The following is a 19,041-nucleotide window of genomic DNA, read 5'->3' as shown; positions in this document are numbered from 1 at the left end:
ATAATAGAAGATTGATATTAGGGGCGGAAGCATCAAATGGATGGTTTGGCAGTGAAGAGCACTGAACTGCTTTTGCAGAAGACCCAGTTTGGCTGCCAGCATTCAAATGGCAGTTTACAGCTGTCCTAACTCCAATAGCCAGGGGTCCCAGTGTCCTCTTCTGGCCTCTGTGAGTGGCAGATATCTAACCCATATACACCCGATTAATCCTTCTCTCCACTGGTCTTTGACCACATCCTTCTGTGCTTCCAACAATGCCTTGTGTACAGACTTTTCCCACCTCCAGGTTTTTCAGCCAACCTGCCCAATTAACCTGTTTTTGCAGCACAGTCAGCTTCGTACTTTGCAAATAATGCAACCTAATACAAACTTCTTCACCAGGTCAAGTGGACCACACTGTATCAAGTGCAGCTGGTCTAGGAAACACTGGCTAGCAGCATCCCCATCCTCACCAGACCATCCCTGAGATGAGCTTATCCTATGCCCTGGCATGGGATAGGATGCTCAAAAAATATTTTAGTGTTTCCAAAGGCTCAGTCTTAACTACTCATAAAACAAACAAACAAACAAAAAAACCCAACAACAACAACAAAAAAAACCCCCAAAAACCAAAGACACAGAATATTACAAGAATATTATGAGGAAATTGAACTGAGATAGTATAAAACTTAAATTTTTAGACAGGGCAGATGCCTATATGCTAGGGCAAAGTTTAGGCTATAATTCCAAGTCTAAGTCAAGGCTATTAACTATATAACTATCGGGGCTGGAGAAATGGCTCAGCAGTTAAGAGCTCCAACTGCTCTGCCAGAGGTCCTGAGTTCAATTCCCAGCAACCACATGGTGGCTCACAACCATCTGTAATGAGATCTGGTGTGTCTGAAGACAGCTGCAGTGTACTCCTATACATTAAATAATCTTTAAAAAAAAAAAAAACTATATAACTCTCTTCACACACTAGAATTGTGTCGAGAAGATGGAAAGCTGCCATTTCACTGTAACCAGAAACTAGTCCTACTACTCATTACTGGGGTCTGCGGCCTGTTTAAGTGGACAGGAACTAGGAAGGCAACATGCATAGCTGCTCTGGCTGGGCAGGGAGGGTACATCTTAGAAGAACAGTGAGTTCAGTGTCTGCTCTCCGGAAATCAAAACAAGCTCCAATCACAAAGCTTGTAGTGATGAACACTTAAGAGATGTGGATGTTTCTCAGGGACAGGAGGGACCAGCAGCCAACAAAGCAGAGTAAGGTCCCTTAGGGTCACTCGTCACTTCTCAATCCTGTCCCACAAAATGGCTGCCCCCAAAAACCCATTTTTACCTTTAAGCTACTACATGGATGTAAATGTATGCTGTGTAACATACTCAGGTTCACACTTACATAAACCTGCTAAAATTGCTATCTCATAGAGACACTCCAAATTTACTTTAGCTTTATGTACAGGGCCCTGTGTCTTTAGATGCCATCACTAGAGAGTAGGAGATGATAACTTTTGTGGAAAGGTGGGGAACTGCAGAACAAACTCCCTGCAGGGACTTTGTGATACCATTAGTAATCATACTGTTTCATTTATTTAATGCTTCTAAGATTTGCACTCATGACCTGGAGCATGCTACTCAAACTCTCTACTTCTGCCTTGCTTTAAAAAACTTAGCTCTCTGAGGAAAACAATTTCTTGTGTGCCTTAGGAAGTAATGAATATGAAAAGTTTTCAAACTACACTGACTTTTGAACCAATACTAACTCAACTCGATTGCTGAACAGCACTGAGAAAAGCCTACTGTACACATAGCAGACAGCTGTGTACCCCTCAGCTAAGCCTTTACTACAGGAGTGGATTTGGGTCAATGGTGTACAAGGATGGAAGTTTGGGCCATCACAAGGCGTTTAGCAATGTCTATGGGAAAGTGTCCAGCTGTCTGGGCTGGAAGAGGATGAGCTGCTATTACAACCTGGTTTCTAGAATTCACAGATGGAACTAACCATCTCACTGTCCACAGGAAAACACCTGTAGAACAGTTACCCAACATCAAGAAATGGACCAAAATAAGTTATCTATTGAGCAAATCAATCATGGAGGAAGATTGCATCCCACATCCGTTGTTTTCCCAAACAGCCATCTTCATGGCTGGTCTCTATTTCTGAGTCATTCTGACCCATGCTTTTGATTACATGAAGTTTACTTCTGAACTTGAAGGTACGGTCCATAAGCACTTTCTGGGTCAGGTGACTTAGAATCAGCTAGACAAACAGAAATTATATTCCCCCACTAATAGTTAAGTTTTCCAGAGGGTTAAAAACCTACTCATAGTCAAAAAGTGTTAAACGAAAATTAACTATCATGGAAAGAAAGACCAATACCATCCAAATGCCAGATGTTCTTGGTTTACCTGCAGTGATGATGTCCTAAAAAGGCTGCACATCTGAAGTAAATGATGGTAAGACTTTGATCACCTTGGTTTACTTATACTCTGACTTCTTTGTTGTTCTTTGTTTTTTCAAGACTGGCTGGCCTTGAAACCATAGAGATTTACCTGCCTCTGCCTCCCAAGTGCTGGGATTAAAGGTGTGCACCACTGCAATGACTTCTTTTAAAAGTAGTCTCAAGTGGCAATATACAGAATACTTCTATACTCAAAAGTCTGGCTTTTCTTTTGTTCTTCTAATTAATCCAAGGTTTCATCCAGAGCTTCACTTCTACCTTCAAAGCAAAGGCTCTCTGGTTATTTCAATTACTACTTTCTGTTAAAATTACAGGCTTTAAGGTCTGAATGGCTGGTTGGTTCATTTCATAATCACACCACCTTTTCAAATAACTGCAGTTTTCTTCTAAATGACAGTGTTTCAGTACACACAGACTGGTGGAGAATGGTGTGAGGAACTATGAGCTGAGGACTGTCAGTCTCCACAAGAAGCCAGGAAGGAATCCTTTCAGGCCAGTGAGGAAGCTAGCCTGGTGCAGCCAGCACCTCAACTTGACTTCTCGCTGCCAGAAGTGTACCACAGTTTCTGTGGTTTGAAGCCCCTAGTTCATTGGGTCTGTGTTACAGCAGCTTAGGAAATTACACACATGTTGGTACTTCTGATTTGCCAAAACATACTCTCCACAGTAGCTACTAGTTGGTCACTGTTATGGTAGAAAGGAAGCATTAAATACAATGACAGTCACTCAATGCTTTACCACCACTGTGGCTGGCATTTGAAGATAAATCAAAACTTAAATTTAACCACACAGAAAACGAAGCTAAACAATTATTTCCAGAAATAAGTCTTTCAATATTTTATCATATTTGATAGCAGCTTTTTTATTGGTTACAAAACCTAAGCCCATATACAAAATTAGGAACACGTTTAGATGCCTCTTTTGAAAGAACATTTTAGTCTTTTTTTAAACTGAGTTTAAAAAAAAATAGAAACAATGCAATTTTAAAACACTGTTTTGAAAACTTAAAAGTGCAGCAATACACTCAGTTTCCTTATCTACGAAGTGGTGCGATTCCAATTCAAACCGGTAAGGTCACAGCAAACCGGATCAAGTAGATGCAGGGTCTGCACTACTCGATGCTAACGTTACTCAAAGGTTAGTGTGCACTTAGGACGCAAGAGGAAATAGGAATCATCACAGTAGAGGCCCAATTTTAATCTCAATGTGTGCAAATTTGAAAAGGTAACTGTCAGTTAAGTAGGGAGAATCGAGAAGAAAGTAAACTGGAAGGGGGACAATTCACAATATCAAGAAGATTTTTTGACTTTAAGGGTTTCACCAAAGTGTGTGACCTTAATTCATTCTGACTTTGTTACTCCTACTTTTAGTGAACAACTACACAGTTTCAAAATTTAGACAAGTGTTTGAACAGGATGCAGTTACCATATGAAGCTTTAACTCAAAATCTGGGTAAAGAAAAAAGGCACAATGAACTTCAACTCAATTTTATGTGCACAAGAGTTGAAAAATCTGAGCCACCTTAAAGAGAAATTGATTCTAAAATTTATAAAACCTATAAATAATCAGAGGCCAAACCACTATATTAAAACAGATTCTCTAGCAAGTAAAAATCTTGCAGTTTAAACATACGCTTGTATCCGTTTTAGATACAAGACAAAACTCCCTCTTTAAAGTGGCTCCACCTTGGCAGATACACGTTTGTAATGAAGCACACCTGCTCTGTGTTGTCAGTGAAAACACCCCAGCCGATTCACAAAGCTCTGATGGCATCTGTCCTCTTCATCACAGTAAATACACCCCCGTCGGAAAACTAACTTAGTTCAGATTTCTATCCCTTCACATCAATGCATTGGGAAATTATACCCAGTGAACAAGAGCAACAAAACCATTTCTGTGACAGCACAAATTATTTAGTTTAAAAAATTTCAAATTCATATTCATTCATTAATAACTGGGTCAGACCATTTGCCAAAAGCAATGACTTTATATAGTAATGCCAGATTTTGTAGAGCTAAAGATCACTGCAAATCAGGCTGAGTTAAATAACTACAGACCATTCTCCGGCGCAGATCCTTGGTTTATCTTTTTAATATGTGCAGATGCTTTGAGTGGGGTCTGAATGAGCTCCCAATACTCAAGAACGAAGTCTTGTAACACTTCTAAATAGTTGCTGGTTTGTTGCCACCACATTATCAAAAGTACTGGTTACTAAGTAAAAAATATTTTAAGACTAATTACAGTAAACATGAAAGCTCCACAGTTTAAACCCAATATAAATCAACCATATCCAATTATCAATTTAAAACAAAAAATAAAATTAACCCCTGGAAGCTGAAAGCAAGACTTTGTCTTAAAACATTACTAATGAGTATTTAGACCCTTTCCATTCTTGTTTTGACTTATTTATTTATTATGTATGTCTTTTTGTAGTCAAGGACTCTTGCTTTCAACTTAACAGAAGTTCAAGTCTGTAACAGGTTGCAGCTCAGGTAGAGACCATGCACAGCATTTGATTATTCCAAACAGCAGGAACACACAGGCTGAAGTGAGTGGTCAAATAGGATTTGCTGTTCTCAAAAATTAGGTAGAATGGCGAAAGCGTTACCATTGATATCTAAAGCTCTTCCTCCAACCCTGGCTTCTGAGGCAGATAATAAACATCAATTAATGGTAGGTGAAGTACAGTTTTAAAAAACTTATCTTTTTAATCAACAACCAAGTTTCTTGTTTTTAAGTTACTTTTGTGTCAGTTTCACCAATGAAAATCATTTGGCTTGTACTTTAATTCTTCCACATAAGAATACGAAAATATGTTTGTGGAGGACAGTGATGGAGGCTCAGATCACACTGCACCTCTGTAGTCTTCCAACATGAGTATACATCATACCAAAGTGTCTTGATCCACAGCGCACCTTTTTCCAAAGGCTGTATCAGTGGGCAGCTGATAAACCACCACTATGGAATATTCTAACTGGAGACTGCAGTTGTCAGCATGTGGCACCAGGGAGCATGGAAAATATAGGGGAGTTGAGATGGTTAAGGAGAATTCTAAAACAGTTTAGGAAATCATGCATATGCATTTACAGTCCATGTGAGAGTGACTTTTGGCAACTGCAAAGTGACTGAGACATGGCTTGCTTTAGAAGCATCAAAATGAAGAGGCAAGAGTGCTGGGAGCCTTCTGTTGCTTGCTGTCTTATCGCTTGGTGGCCATCTGGTGGTGTTTCATATTGAATCAAAGATGCTGCACTTAATTGACCTTAGAAATTAAATTCTTTTGTTTGAAGGTTGGCTGTTGGGTCAAAATTGTAAGTACCTCCTTGTGTTGCTTCAGGAATGAGGCTAGGATCTTCATCAATCTGTGAAAATAAAGGAGAAACTCTGAATGAATATTTTAACTCCTAAAAACACCCAGGAAAATCAGTAACAATTTTATTGGGAAATTAAAGATATACAATTGAATATGAACTTTTTAAAAAGTGCCTGTCCTAAGTTCCTGTGTCTGCAGAAGTACTTAACCTATCTGAAAATCATTTCTTCCCAGTTAATAGATTAAAAATGCAACAAGAAAAGCCATTGATGGAGTATCTAACAGAAAACAGTACAAACTTAATGCCCATTAATAAAACTCTTGGTAAATGGCCACTATATATAAAAGTCTCAACCTACAGACATCTCTACTTTAATATTTACTTACATCATCACCAGAGAAATATTGATCTATGATTTCAAATGCTAATTTATATATGTCTTCATTTTCATGTTGCTGCAAAACTTCTATTTTCTCCAAACCTGACAAAGAATATAAAAATTAAGGTGATATTAATCGGTATAATCTGTTTATAGACAACTATGTGAACCTTAGCATAGGCTCTATCTCCACTTAAAGACAACAGTTTAAAAAAGCAGACAAAAACGAAAATGCCCATTAAGTTCTTTCTCTTTAAAAATGTTTTTATAACAACAACAAAACTAAAAAACAAAAACAGTCACCAAAACACTCCGTCTCACAGAGATCTGATGGAATTTGTTTTTAGTTGCATGGCAAGTTAGTACTAGAACAAGATCTGAAAACCTCCCAGAATATTACATTTAAGCATGCTATCTCATTTAGTATCGTTTGTCTGCTACTGTTTTCTGCATGTTATTTCAAATGACTATGAAGTTTAAGTTTTTAGAACTTAATAATTGAAGGAAATAATGATATAATTTTACATGAAAAAATGAATAGGTTACGTTCTACAGGTATAAAGAACAAAAATAGGAAGTTTTCAGAACAATAATCACTGATCTCTGTTCATAATAAGATTATATTATATGTTGAGATTATTATTCCAGTAGAAAGAAAAGTTTTAAACACTAAAGAGAAAAAAAATTCTCTAAGTCATTCAAACTTTCTAAGTTATAAACCTGACTATGAAGCTAATTTTTAATATCTTAATAAGATATCTTAAGACAAGTATGAACATGAATTAATACTAAGATGATCTCCATGTTAATTTTACATCTACTGACACTATATAAATTTGGATAAAACTCCCACATACCTTTTTGCTTTTACTGATTTGTGATGGCTAAACTATCCATATAATTAATAAAAATACAAATAAACAAATCACTAAATTGTAGTAAAAGAAACATCTTAATGTGTGGACACTTTAGTACATACTGAATATGTATTCTTTAAAATCAAAAATTTTAAACACATGTTTCATTATGTCCTTAACAGAAATCACAGTATTTAAAGACTTCTGTCCTAGTATCTTCAACATGCTTTTTGGTAGCAATCCTAAAAGCCTCTCCAACTTACAGAATTCCAATGAGATGCACACACAAGGCAACCTCCATAAGGAGAGTCCACCCAGCCCCATGGTAATAAGTGCAACAAGAATAAACGTGTTCGCTGTGTCCAGAGTTTGAGAAGTGCTGGATTCAACAAAGCTTCTACTATAGCCGTCCACATCAAGCCACTCACACACTCCTGTACACTGTGACGTGAGAGGAACTGTGATTTGGCTGTGCTTTGGTTTTCCGTATAGAATAGTTGGGAGGGCTTTAAGAATCATTAAAAAGTGGGGCCTACTAAAGGTTCATGATTGGAGATCTGCCCTTTAGAAGACTTGGTAAAACCTTTGTAGAACCCTCCTAAGATTCATCTTCAGTAGAAAGTTACTGCAAACACTGCCTCTGTCCTGACTCATTCTGTGGTTTAATCACATACACACAAATTGAAACAACCATTTTGTCCTTGACACTCTGTTACTTTCCAAAACTCTGAGCTAAAAAACCCTATTTTTTCCCATAAGCACTCAGCCTCAGACAGTCTTGACTTGACAATGGAAAACAAATCACTAGTGAGTATTTCCTAAATTCCATCAATTTCCAGGAAAGTTGATTCCACAACCTGTGTATTTCCAAAGTATGAACTTCTGTTTTTTAAAAATCCTTTAGAAATGCTAATATGGATAATAAGACCAGCAAAACACCCTGACCCCTTAGTAACAGTATGCCGTTAGCTATTCTCCAGATGGACTGACTCAGAGAACTGCAGGGGCAGCTCCTTACCTCCACACTCTTCTATGATCTCAGCTATTGTGCTTGCTTCATCACCAGCCATTATCAGGATGTTTTTTAGACCATCCAGAACCACCTGCACCACTTGAGAATCTTTCACTGACAGTAAGTTACAGAATGGCGGTATTACATTCTGTTGTACAAGGTATTCAACCTAGATGATACAAGAAGAAATATTTTTCATATATGTAATTTTTTTCCCCTCTAAAAACTGCAGTAGAGACAAAAACATTCAGTAACTTATAAAGATAAGAAAGACGCGTCCTGCTGAAGATTAATTAGTAAGGTGACCAAGTTAGAGTCTCAAACTCACTTGGTCTTTTCTGCCACTTATCGTTAAGTTGCTGATTGCCCAAGCAGCTTCCTTTTGTGTTCCAAAATCCCCCTAAAATGTAAAAACAATTTCACAAAATAAGTTCCTTATCAAAAAAAGTCTGAGTTGTAATAATTCAGATAAATAATGAACTCATCATGACTGACCTTAGCGAGCTGATGAATAATCATAGGGATTAACCCAGCATCGATCACAGCCTGAACTTGCTGCTGATTGCCTGCTGTTATATTGGAAAGGAACCACACTGCTTCCTGTAGGAACAAAATATGGACCACTTTTATTGAAAAAGCTACCTTTAATGTTTTTATTTTTCTCTTTAATATTTGATAACAAAATCTCAAGTAGTGTTGAAGTGACCAAATCTAAAAAGTGATCAGTTGTGCAAGACTGGCCTTTTAATTTCACTAATGCTGTATGTGAGTCTGCTGTTTGTACATAAGGAAAGGGGTGTGCACACCCACGCACAGTGCCCATGTGCAGGTGAGATAACATCTAACCTTTGAGATTTGGTTCTCTCCTTCCACCCTGTGGTTCCAGAGCTCTAACTCAGGTTGTCACGTTTACAGGGCAAGCACTGTACCTGCTAATTCAGACTTCCCACTGGAGCAAGGAAGAAGGAAGCTTCCATTCATGATACTTGTGTGTTCACTAGACCCTGTGTGTATTTAATAACCTGTAAGCCTACTTTAAGCTAGACATTACTCTAAGTAATGCTGATACAGCAGCAGATAAAACAGACCCAAGCCTTAATCCACAGAGTTGTATCCACTCATTTTGAAAGGCATGCCCAAAGACTGGATTTTCCAAATACTTGTCAAAACTACTTCCATTACAAGATAGATAGTTTATTTTAAAGCATTAGGTCAGTGGGTAATGTGCCTTCTCCCAGAGCATGAGGACCTGCATTCAGGTACTCAGCACCTAGGTGAGACGCATGGTGACCAGCATCTATAGCCACATAGCTGGAGAGAAAATGAAACCCTAATACACGGTAAAGTACAGCCATTAGAGAATATAGTTTAAAGAGTCTTCAAAAAAACTACCACACAATTACTGTAACCCAGCAACTTCTAGCTACATCAGGAAGGAAACTAAATCAAAGACTTTGAACAGTTACTGATGTCAGTGTTTTCTACACTCTATTCACAATAGCCACGAGGTGAAAACAACCCCAGTGTCATTCAACAGGTAAATGAGAAAATGTGGGATACACAGCCAACAGAATGACTTATTCAGCCATAAAAGCAAATCAAGTCAGGGCTCTGGAGGCGGCTGAGTTGGCAGAGTGTCCGCCTGACTAACGGCAAACATTCATCTAAACTCGCTCAGCAACACATCTGTAACTCAAGCACTGGTGAGGCAGTGACAAAAGGACCCGTAGTGCTCAGGTCTGGCAAGAGACATTACTTCAAACGCAAGGCGAGAGCCGGAAAGATGGCTCCATGGTAAAGAGCACGGATTGTTCTCCAAGACCAGAGCCCAGCTCCTAGGAATCACTGGGCAGCTCACAATCACCTCCTGAACCTCCATTCCTAGGGAGTGCACTGGTTTTGACCTCTACTGGCATCTGCATTTATATGCACTTGCCCACCCACCCATACACAGAATTAAAAATAGTAAAAGTAATTTTTAAAGATACAATGTAGAGAGCAACTGAGGAAGATAACGGATGCTGACCTTGGCCCTTCACCCTCATAAACACACACACAGAGCTCTAACATTCTGTTAAATGAATGACCTTTAAAAACATGCTATGTGGGGTTGGGGATTTAGCTCAGTGGTTAGAGCGCCGCCTAGGAAGCGCAAGGCCCCCTGGGTTTGGTCCCCAACTCCAAAAAAAAGAAAAAAAAAAAAAAAAAAAAAAAAAAAAAGCTATGTGAAACAAGCCATAAAACTACTTAAGTACTTAACTATCTACTGTCCAATTAAAAATAAATGCATATATTTTCAAAACTTTAAAAGAATATATTTTTATGATCTTTGAAAGAAGGTATGACATTCTAAGGTCTATTCTAATGTTGTAGATTAAATTATCTGTTTGTTTTTTTTTTTAAATTACCAGTTATTTTTGTGGGAGATTTTATATGGTTTTTTTGTTTACTGGTTAACAATTTAATAATTACCAATACTGCTCAACCTACTTAAACATAAATAGTCTTAAAATTCAATATTCTTTATTCCGTGAATGAGAGTAAGACTAAAGAAAGCAGAAGTTAAACAATGAGGAAAGATTCACCCTGAGTGCCATGACTCTGAGTCAGAATAAACATCATAGCAGCAACAAGGAAACCGTCCCAGACAGGAGGAGAAATAGTGCGTGTCTTTACCTTGTTTATTTTCTCTTTTGGGTGTGACAAGAGGTTTGGGAAGTGGGACAGGACATCGCAGTTGAGGACCACCTGGGTCTGCTCATCAGTGCCAGTCACTATGTTCCCTACTGCTCTGAGTGCTGCGGTCTGAAGGAGAAGAAAACGTTTAAGGATGTTTATAATGAAATTGTTGTTTCTGTCTTTTTCATTAACTCGAGAGATTAACATTTATTCCATCCTCACAACAAAGCCATAAGCAAACCAAGCAATGACTTTTAAACAATAATTTCTTGTGGAAAATTATGGAACTCCACAGAAAACTTGCTAGAAAGGTTTTTTAAATAGCGAAAACTAAGTCATGAAGTCCCATCTTTAAAACAGTACTTATTCATCACTAAACAGGTACCATAAACTTTAATATTGTCCTGAGTCAGCATGCGTTTGTGCCTACCATGCCTAGTCCTGCATTTAATATATTTAATGTCATTCTGGGTCACTTAGTAAACCATGTGGCAGAAGGACGGTAAGCAGAACTGACGACAGCCCCTAGGCAGCAGAGTCACAGATAGGACACTATCCCAGAGAGAGGGAGTTAAGGAAAGGCAGACTGAAGACCTCAGTGAAGGGAGGAAGGAAGAGCCTAAGCAGTCACAGAAGGGACGGAGGCGAACACAGGCATAGATATGTACCATGCTGCCTCCTAACAGGTACTAGAAAAGCAACATCAGCAGTTTTACTTCTATCTGGTTGAAATGACAATGGAATACATACATACACATCTATATACTGAGACATACACATCTAAAGCACTGACGAATTAAGAAACAAACAAATTTGGGTTCAAGAGATAAGTTAGGGCACCCTGAGGTGCATGCTGTTGGGCTTAACTGAATATTGGTTGTAGAAGGCTGGTCATATGACTAACTTAATATGAAAAAAATGACAATACTTACTTGAACTTTGACTTCCTGGTGGCTCAGAAGGGGCACGAGGAAGGGTACAACCCCTGAGTCAATAACCATCTGTATCTGCTCATTCCCTCCGTCTGTCAAGTATGACAGCGCCCAAACAGTGTCTACAAGAATCTACAGGAAGGAAACACAGGAAAAGATATTCGAGGAGTTTTAACACAGTCTTTGTTTTAACTTGGTGGTGAGGCATCCTTATATTGATAGATATAAACCCTATCTTTCTCTCAGTGTTTACCTGAGATCACCCTTCATAAACATGAGACAGAAGTCTAGGATGCTTCTTTTCCAGTTTCTGACTTTATGTTCTTTATGTATCAAGTAGGTAAAAATAAAAGGCTGGCAAGACAGCTTCACAAGCAAAGAGCTTGCAAGCTAGCCTGGTGAGCCGAATTTCATCCCTAAAAGCCACACATAAAGGTGGAAGGAGAGAAACCAACTAGACAAAGTCATCCTTGACCTCCACAGAGGTACAGAGCTCAGACATAGACATAATAATAATTATAAATAATATTGTTACACAATAATAAATAATAAATTGTTAAACAAGCAGTAAATTCTCCCTGGGTCCAAAAGTTAGGTACTAAAATCACTGATCTATTTCATGTACATATGAGGCCAAAACACTGTGCTGCTTCAAGTTTAGAAGACCCCAATAATAATCATGCACCCACTTTACTGCTTTTTAAGTATATTCAGTCAGAGATCCTGCTCGCAGTACAGTGTTCCTCCCACACCCAATTACCACACTCAAACACCTATTTTCACAGAGAGATCTTTTAATAAGTGGGGAAGAAAAGTAAAGTGACTGAATTCTAAGGCAGCAAATAACCTTTCAGGTGTGACTTAAGAGAAAGGGGTGGTGGGTGCCTCGGTAAGAATGGAATAGGATATGGCTTGTTTTGACTGAGCATGCTAATTAGGGTGGCTTTGGATTGCTGGACTTCAGTACTGTGATTGATAGGTGGACATTGGCGATCAGCCGTAAGAATGTCTGGCCCAAGAAAGTGTCCAAATAAAAAGAATAGACTTGGGCTGGAGAGATGGCTAAGAACACTCACTGCTCTTCCAGAGGTCCTGAGTTCAATTCCCAGCACCCATAGGGTACCTCAAAACCATCTGTAATGGGATCTGATGACTTCTTCTGGTGTGTGCGAAGCTAATGTGTACCCATATGCATTAAATAAATAACATTAAAAGAATAATAAAAAGAATAGACCTTTGTGGCTTCCGTTAGGGGTGTAATCCATGGTTTATAAGGGAAAAAGAAGAAGGGGAAGGCCTGCTAGACCCCTTCAAGCAGTAGTACGATTTTCCTGACTAATAAAAGTGAATGTTAAGGAATGACTTAGCACTTGACTTTAACATAGACCTGCAAATGAAAAGCAAGAAGTATAGGGTTGGGGATTTAGCTCAGTGGTAGAGTGCTTGCCTAGGAAGCGCAAGGCCCTGGGGTTCGGTCCCCAGCTCCAAAGGAAAAAAAAAAAAAAAACCAAAAAAAAAGAAGCATAATCATGTTGTGCCTATTGTCATAGCACATGTCTGTGAGTGCCAAAACTGAGGAGATAAAAACCTGGAGAGCAGGAGTAAAAGCCAGCCTCAGCCACATAGCAAGAGTGAGCAACCTAGGCTCTAAAACCCAAAGTAAGCCTCACCTTCATACATCTGAAGGTTTCAACTATGAGAACAAAACCGAACAGGGTTAAGTGCTTATAGGACCTAAAGAGCTGATCCTGAACACAGAGAACGGTATGTGGTCTTCCTTGATATCTTCTGAGGCAGAAGCACCACTCAACTCACTTGAAGTCCAGAAACCTTTCTAGTAAGGGTCCAAATTAATGGGATCTTGTGGCCCTCAAAGTGAAAGCAGCTACTGAATTTACCTATCTTTTAGGAAAGCATGTGAGTCAGAGATGCATGACGCACGTAAGCTTTATCCTCAGCAGTACTAAGAACATGCAAACAATTTCTGCTACCTGGAAGAAGAAAACACTTAAATATTAGTTTGGATCTGGATTATGCCAATGTGAGGTGAGGTGGGGAGTAAAGAACCAGAAAGGAGGGAGGGAAACAGTTATGAACAATGTTTGAAACAGAAGCTGGGGGCTACTGCAGTTCAAACAAACTCAAGAGCTGCATCAGAAGAAAATTTAGGCATATAATCTAAGTGAGGTGCTTTGTGCAAGAGTAGCCCCCATAGGCTCATACATTTCAATGCTTAGCCACCAGGGAGTGGCACTGCTTTCAAAGGAGTAGAAGGGATGGCTTTGTTGGAGTAGGTGTGGCCTTGTTAAAGGAAATGTGGTGGTGGCTTTGATGAGGGTGGGCTTTGAGTTTCAAAAACCCAAACCAGGCCCTCCCCCACCCCCTCTCTCTCCTTGCTATCTGAGGACATGGATGTAGAACTCTCAGCTATTTCTCCAACACCATTATCTGTTTTCATGCTGCCATGCTCCCCACCATGGTGACTGACAATGGAGTAAGCCTCTGAAACTGTAAACCAAGCTCTAAAGAAATGCTTTCCTTTGTATGAACTGCTGTGGTCACAGCGTCTCTACACAGCAACAGAACACCAAGACACCAAGTAACAAAACGAAAAGACTGAAAGAGCAGAGCTGGCATGTGTCATCAAGGGTCCCAGGAAAAAGCAGAGTACAGCTGTGCCTTTACTGTGCTAAGTTTTTTAAAAAAAAAAAAAAAAAAAAAAAAAAAAAAAAAAAAAAGAACCTGGAAGGAACCACAGTTTAGCAAAGAATCCCTTCAGTGGCGCTCACCAGGTGGAGTTTCCCCAAACACAGCGCTGTAAGAAGTGTGTGACTGTGTGCATTCGCATGTCTGTGTGAGTTATTATTTCTATTATGCAAACATTTTCTTGGTTTATAGAACGTTATTAATGTTTGGTGACCATAAAGTTGTAATAGTGGATTTTAACATGTAGGCATTATGGTGTTAACTATAGGGGCTGTTTCCAGACACAGAATTTAAACCCTAAGTTAGGATGAACACTAGGCGTGATTATAATATAGGGAAGATACTCAGTCCTGAATCTGCAAATGTATGGTGAGAAATTAGAAAAAACTGAAAACAGACAATCAACACGTGGACTCTGACTAGCTGTGCTGAGGAAATACTTTGACTACAACCCGTTAAAAACCCAGTAGAGTCAGGGACAGCAACTTCTATCTCCCCTGGGGCAGAAGACAGGTGAGTGAAGGGCTGAGCCAGGCTTGGCAGGAGCTACTTTGCCTTCCCATCAGCTCCAACAGAGACACTACATCCTTAGTCCAGATTCCCTAAGCTTTGCTTTGGCAACCCTGTAATTGAAGTTGCATATTGGCTGTTCTTTGCCTTGGTCCTAAGGTTGTGAGAAGAGAGCAAACTCTGTTCTGAGAAGGTGGAGGTTAAGTATACACTCATTTTTACTGTGCCTTGCGCAGGACTTCATTTAACAATATGCCTTGTTTCCTTTACTATTATTTTGGAAAGTTTTATGAAAATTTTGTTTTAGTTTGAATATAGGAAACATTAATTATGACATTATTTTGGAAAATTCTTGAGTTTTAACTCAAATGTTTGCCAATACCTTCCAAAATAGAGTGACATTCAGAGACAATTGTTGAGATCAGCTGACTTGCAGACATTTTTGGGGTATTTATATTTGAAGATTCCTTATTAATAAATGGCTTTGTCCTATTTCTAACTAGAAATGCTAACATTCTTTATACATTTTCATTATATATTAAAAGCTTAGCTGTAAACAAATAAAATACTTTATTTGATTATTAAAAAAAAAACATAGTAGAGTTAGTGGAAAATGCCCCTGAATGTGCAAATTTCTTAAGCCTACAGATGTAAAAATGAGAGATGAAGCCAAAAAGAATAAGCTCACTGATCTGCACACAGGTACATAGGCAGTAAAGCAAAGGTGTTTCAAAGGTGTAAGCATACAGGGGCCACTGGAACAAGCACATAAATATGTAAAATGATTGTGTGTTAAAATCTAAATCCTTTGTTGTATTAGGGGTTGAACAGTGGGCTTTGCATACGCTAGGCAAGCACTTTAACACTGTGCAAGTTTCCCTAGCAGAGTTCTCATTTAGAGAACCCTACAACTTACATTATCTATATCTAAAATAAAGTAATAATAGTAGACTAAAAATAAAAGGCCACACCTATACCCAAGAAAGAAAATAGTAAGTTACAAATCTGTCAAGAGAACAGTAGAATTTAGCTAAAACTTGATGCAAAAAACACTTTATAACATTAAATAAAACTATACTGTTCACTAAACAATCCTTTAATTGCCATTATAAAATAGATAATATACAAGAAAAAATATCTCAAAAGCTAACGGTATTTGTACAGGTTTGTTACATTACTATCTTTTAGACATGGTGTATATAGCTGAGGTTGGCTGTAATTCCCGATCCTCCTCCTCCCTTTACTTCCCAGTGTTGGCATTATGGGCATTTGCTACCAATGCTCAGCAGTAGGAAAGAGAACAAACCAACAAAAACAAACAGCAGATACAGACTTATCCATTGAACTGGAAACCCTTGTGGTTTCTAACCCGTATCCTTAGATTGAGTAAAGACGAGCACAAGTATAAACAGCTTTCTGAGTCACGAGTCATTCTACCAAGCATCACAAAACAAAGTCACGGGTCACTGACTATCAGGTCTCAGCATATAACCTATGTGCTAACACTGATCAAGTTCTGTTGTTTCCCTAGTAATAGAGGCTAGGTTGGTACCAGTTGTTATGTGATACTGAACAGTCTGTGAACACATTACAAACTGGTGAGAAAGTCAGATACTCTAAAACTACACTTGCAAACCAATTGTCAGCAACACCACAGAGAAGAAAACACACGAACTGACCCTCTAGTTTGTCCTGTAATCCCCACCAGCAGATGCAGTTTGGTTTTTAGTGACTCACAACTGACCACACCTAGTATTTCCCGTAAGCCCTTCTGTCTGTCCTCCCTCACACTCACTGGTTGTCACCACACACATCTTTAGGTCTGCTGTCCAATGTATGTGCGACCATATACATCCTTAAATCCTTAAAGTTAGAAAGCTGCTGGTCCTGACTTCTTTTCTCTCACCATACATCTCAATCTAAGCATACCCCACCCCCACTTTTCCTAATCCTTAACACAGCACTAGCTAATTTTCTCCGGTGTCTACCAAAAATGTACCACCAACCTGCATTCTCAACTGTGCAATCCCCCTGAAATCGTACTTTCCTTATAGTGTGAGTTATGAATATGGAATACAATTTTAACCACTTATTCCTAACTTTGCTATCAACAAGAGGCTATGTGAGTCTTAGTGTTTCATCCAAGGCCCTAAATGACCTACAATACGTCCATCTTATCCAATTTAAATTTTATATGTCAAGAGGGGCTGGCGTAAGAATATCCTTCAGAATGAGTTTTATTAATTAGGAAAGGGACAACAAAAAGCCTCACAACCACAAATGCGGCTGGGAGATGGAGTTGGTCTTGAAGTAGAGGAGACAGAGCATAAGCAGGCAGTACGGTGGGACCTTCAACAAAGAGAGCCTCCCCTTCAACTCCCAAAGGAGTCTCAGCAGGAAAGTTAAAGGACACAAACTATGACAGAGGGTCCCAAAGAGTCTTAAAAGAAAAATCCTCAGAACAAAGTAATGTTCTGATTCTTATAGGTTGCCAGAGGAGTGGGCAGACATCCTAACATGTGAGCCAGTGTGGTAGGACCTGTGCACACAGACAGGTAGTAGGTAGAACCGTGAACGTATCTTGCAGCTGCTAGAGAAGAGGTGGTAAGACAACAGGGTGCTTTCTTACCAACCTTCTACTGGGTGGTCGGTAGGGGCTTGCTCTCCCTGCAGAGGCTTGAGACACAGCAGGTATCTGTTAGTCCCTGGTTGTAAGGGAGCACAGCAGAGGGTGTGGCCTGATTTCAGGGAGAGAGGGAGGCAGCCTGCAGGTCTGTGATCTAACATGTGTTACCTCCTTAAACTGACTTGCTGCTTCTGCATTCCTTGCTTCCAAAGCTTCAAGAAATTCCTTAGGGCAGAATGTTAGCACTTTTTCTGAAATACAGCTTTGCTTCTGATGTCTTATCCAATGTCCATGTTTTCAACAGTCCCTCATAGTCTATAATTCTGGAATCTATACTGGAAAATACTGTCACAGAACAAGTTCTAAATTCTAGTCACGTCTCTTTCCTTAGCTGTTCCTATTAGTACTGTCCATACTTCAAGCCTATTATGAAAAGAAAATAGCTCTGTTTATATAAAACTTCCTCACTACAAGTCAGACATTTTCTCAGCAGTCTGTTACAAATATCGATTCTCATATAAATGTATATAAATATATCTGTCACTTATCCATCCAAAATCCTTCCATAGGCCTCACTCATTACCAGGCAAATCTCCAAAGTTTTTAAATATAGGAGCCAAGACTGCAGATAAAGTCCACATGGAGCTTTAGAGTTACTACCTACCTGTGCTCTCTATAACCTCCATGGAGTCAAGATTTCAATACACTTCCTAGTGCTCCTCAAATGATGTTTAACCGGCAAGAAAGCTACTCAAAATAACTCCAAGACTTCAGACAGAAATACTGTCTCGTAGACTTTTTAAAACTAAAAGTGTTGACATATGTGCATAAAACAGTGTTCTACATATTTAAACCAAAGATGGGCATCATCCTGACTGTTTCTGTCAACTTTCCTTCTACTTACAATGCAACAGCTATAAGGTGTTTTGTTTGCTTTGCTTTGTTTTGAAACAAGCTCTCAAATAAGTCAGGCTATTCTTAAACTCCTGTTCCTTCCCCTCTGACTCCCAAGTGCTAGGAGGACAGGAGCACATCATCACTCATGGCTCATACAATGTTCACTTCCAATGCTACTTCTTTCTTGGTGACATTCGGCACATTTGCTTACATTGGTTTGGTATGGTTTCTGAGACAGGATTTCTGTGTGTAGCCCTACACAGGGTGATTTTTTTAAAAATCGCCAAATAAAAATCATGTGTGCTTCCACAGCCAGCACTTTGTTTATTTTTCTACTATACTTTCACACTAGATTGTGTGTTTGTGAGATCAGGACATAGGCCATGGGTTTGGCTTCAATTCTGTCACAGCAATCATTTACTGTATGACTATAGTGGCTTATAAACATTTATTATTTTGTAAATATCAATACTTTTAAAAACCCTGCAACAGTTCCCTCAAACTTGTGGGGACAAGTTCTAAGACCTCCACAAGGATGCCTAAGACAGCATGTATGAATGAATGAATGAATGAATATATGTATGTATGTGTATATGTATGTGTGTGTATGTATGTGTGTGTATGTATGTATGTGTGTATGTATGTATGTATGTATGTATGTATGTATGTATGTTTGGGGTTTTTA

At 38.9% G+C, this 19,041-nt stretch overlaps 1 protein-coding gene across 2 annotated transcripts in view; it reads right to left on the bottom strand.

Annotated features, from left to right (window-relative positions):
• Positions 1–3,277: 3,277 nt before the first annotated feature.
• The window catches only part of Kpna3 (karyopherin subunit alpha 3), a 68,711-nt gene continuing 52,947 nt past the window's right edge, over positions 3,278–19,041 (bottom strand). For both annotated transcript variants that reach the window (XM_032918325.1, XM_032918324.1), the window contains exons 11-17: positions 11,618–11,749; positions 10,683–10,811; positions 8,502–8,606; positions 8,335–8,406; positions 8,013–8,175; positions 6,145–6,239; positions 3,278–5,806 (exon numbers count right to left, since the gene is read on the bottom strand). In XM_032918325.1, the coding sequence (XP_032774216.1) occupies positions 5,708–5,806; positions 6,145–6,239; positions 8,013–8,175; positions 8,335–8,406; positions 8,502–8,606; positions 10,683–10,811; positions 11,618–11,749 (795 nt within the window). In that variant the 3' untranslated portion in view covers positions 3,278–5,707. The remainder of the gene's footprint in view (positions 5,807–6,144; positions 6,240–8,012; positions 8,176–8,334; positions 8,407–8,501; positions 8,607–10,682; positions 10,812–11,617; positions 11,750–19,041) is intronic.

The sequence above is a fragment of the Rattus rattus genome, chromosome 12 (genome assembly GCF_011064425.1).
Source record: "Rattus rattus isolate New Zealand chromosome 12, Rrattus_CSIRO_v1, whole genome shotgun sequence".
Classification (NCBI taxonomy): domain Eukaryota; kingdom Metazoa; phylum Chordata; class Mammalia; order Rodentia; family Muridae; genus Rattus; species Rattus rattus.
The sequence above is the reverse complement of the archived record's forward strand: the minus strand, read 5'-3'. Positions and strand labels throughout refer to the sequence as shown.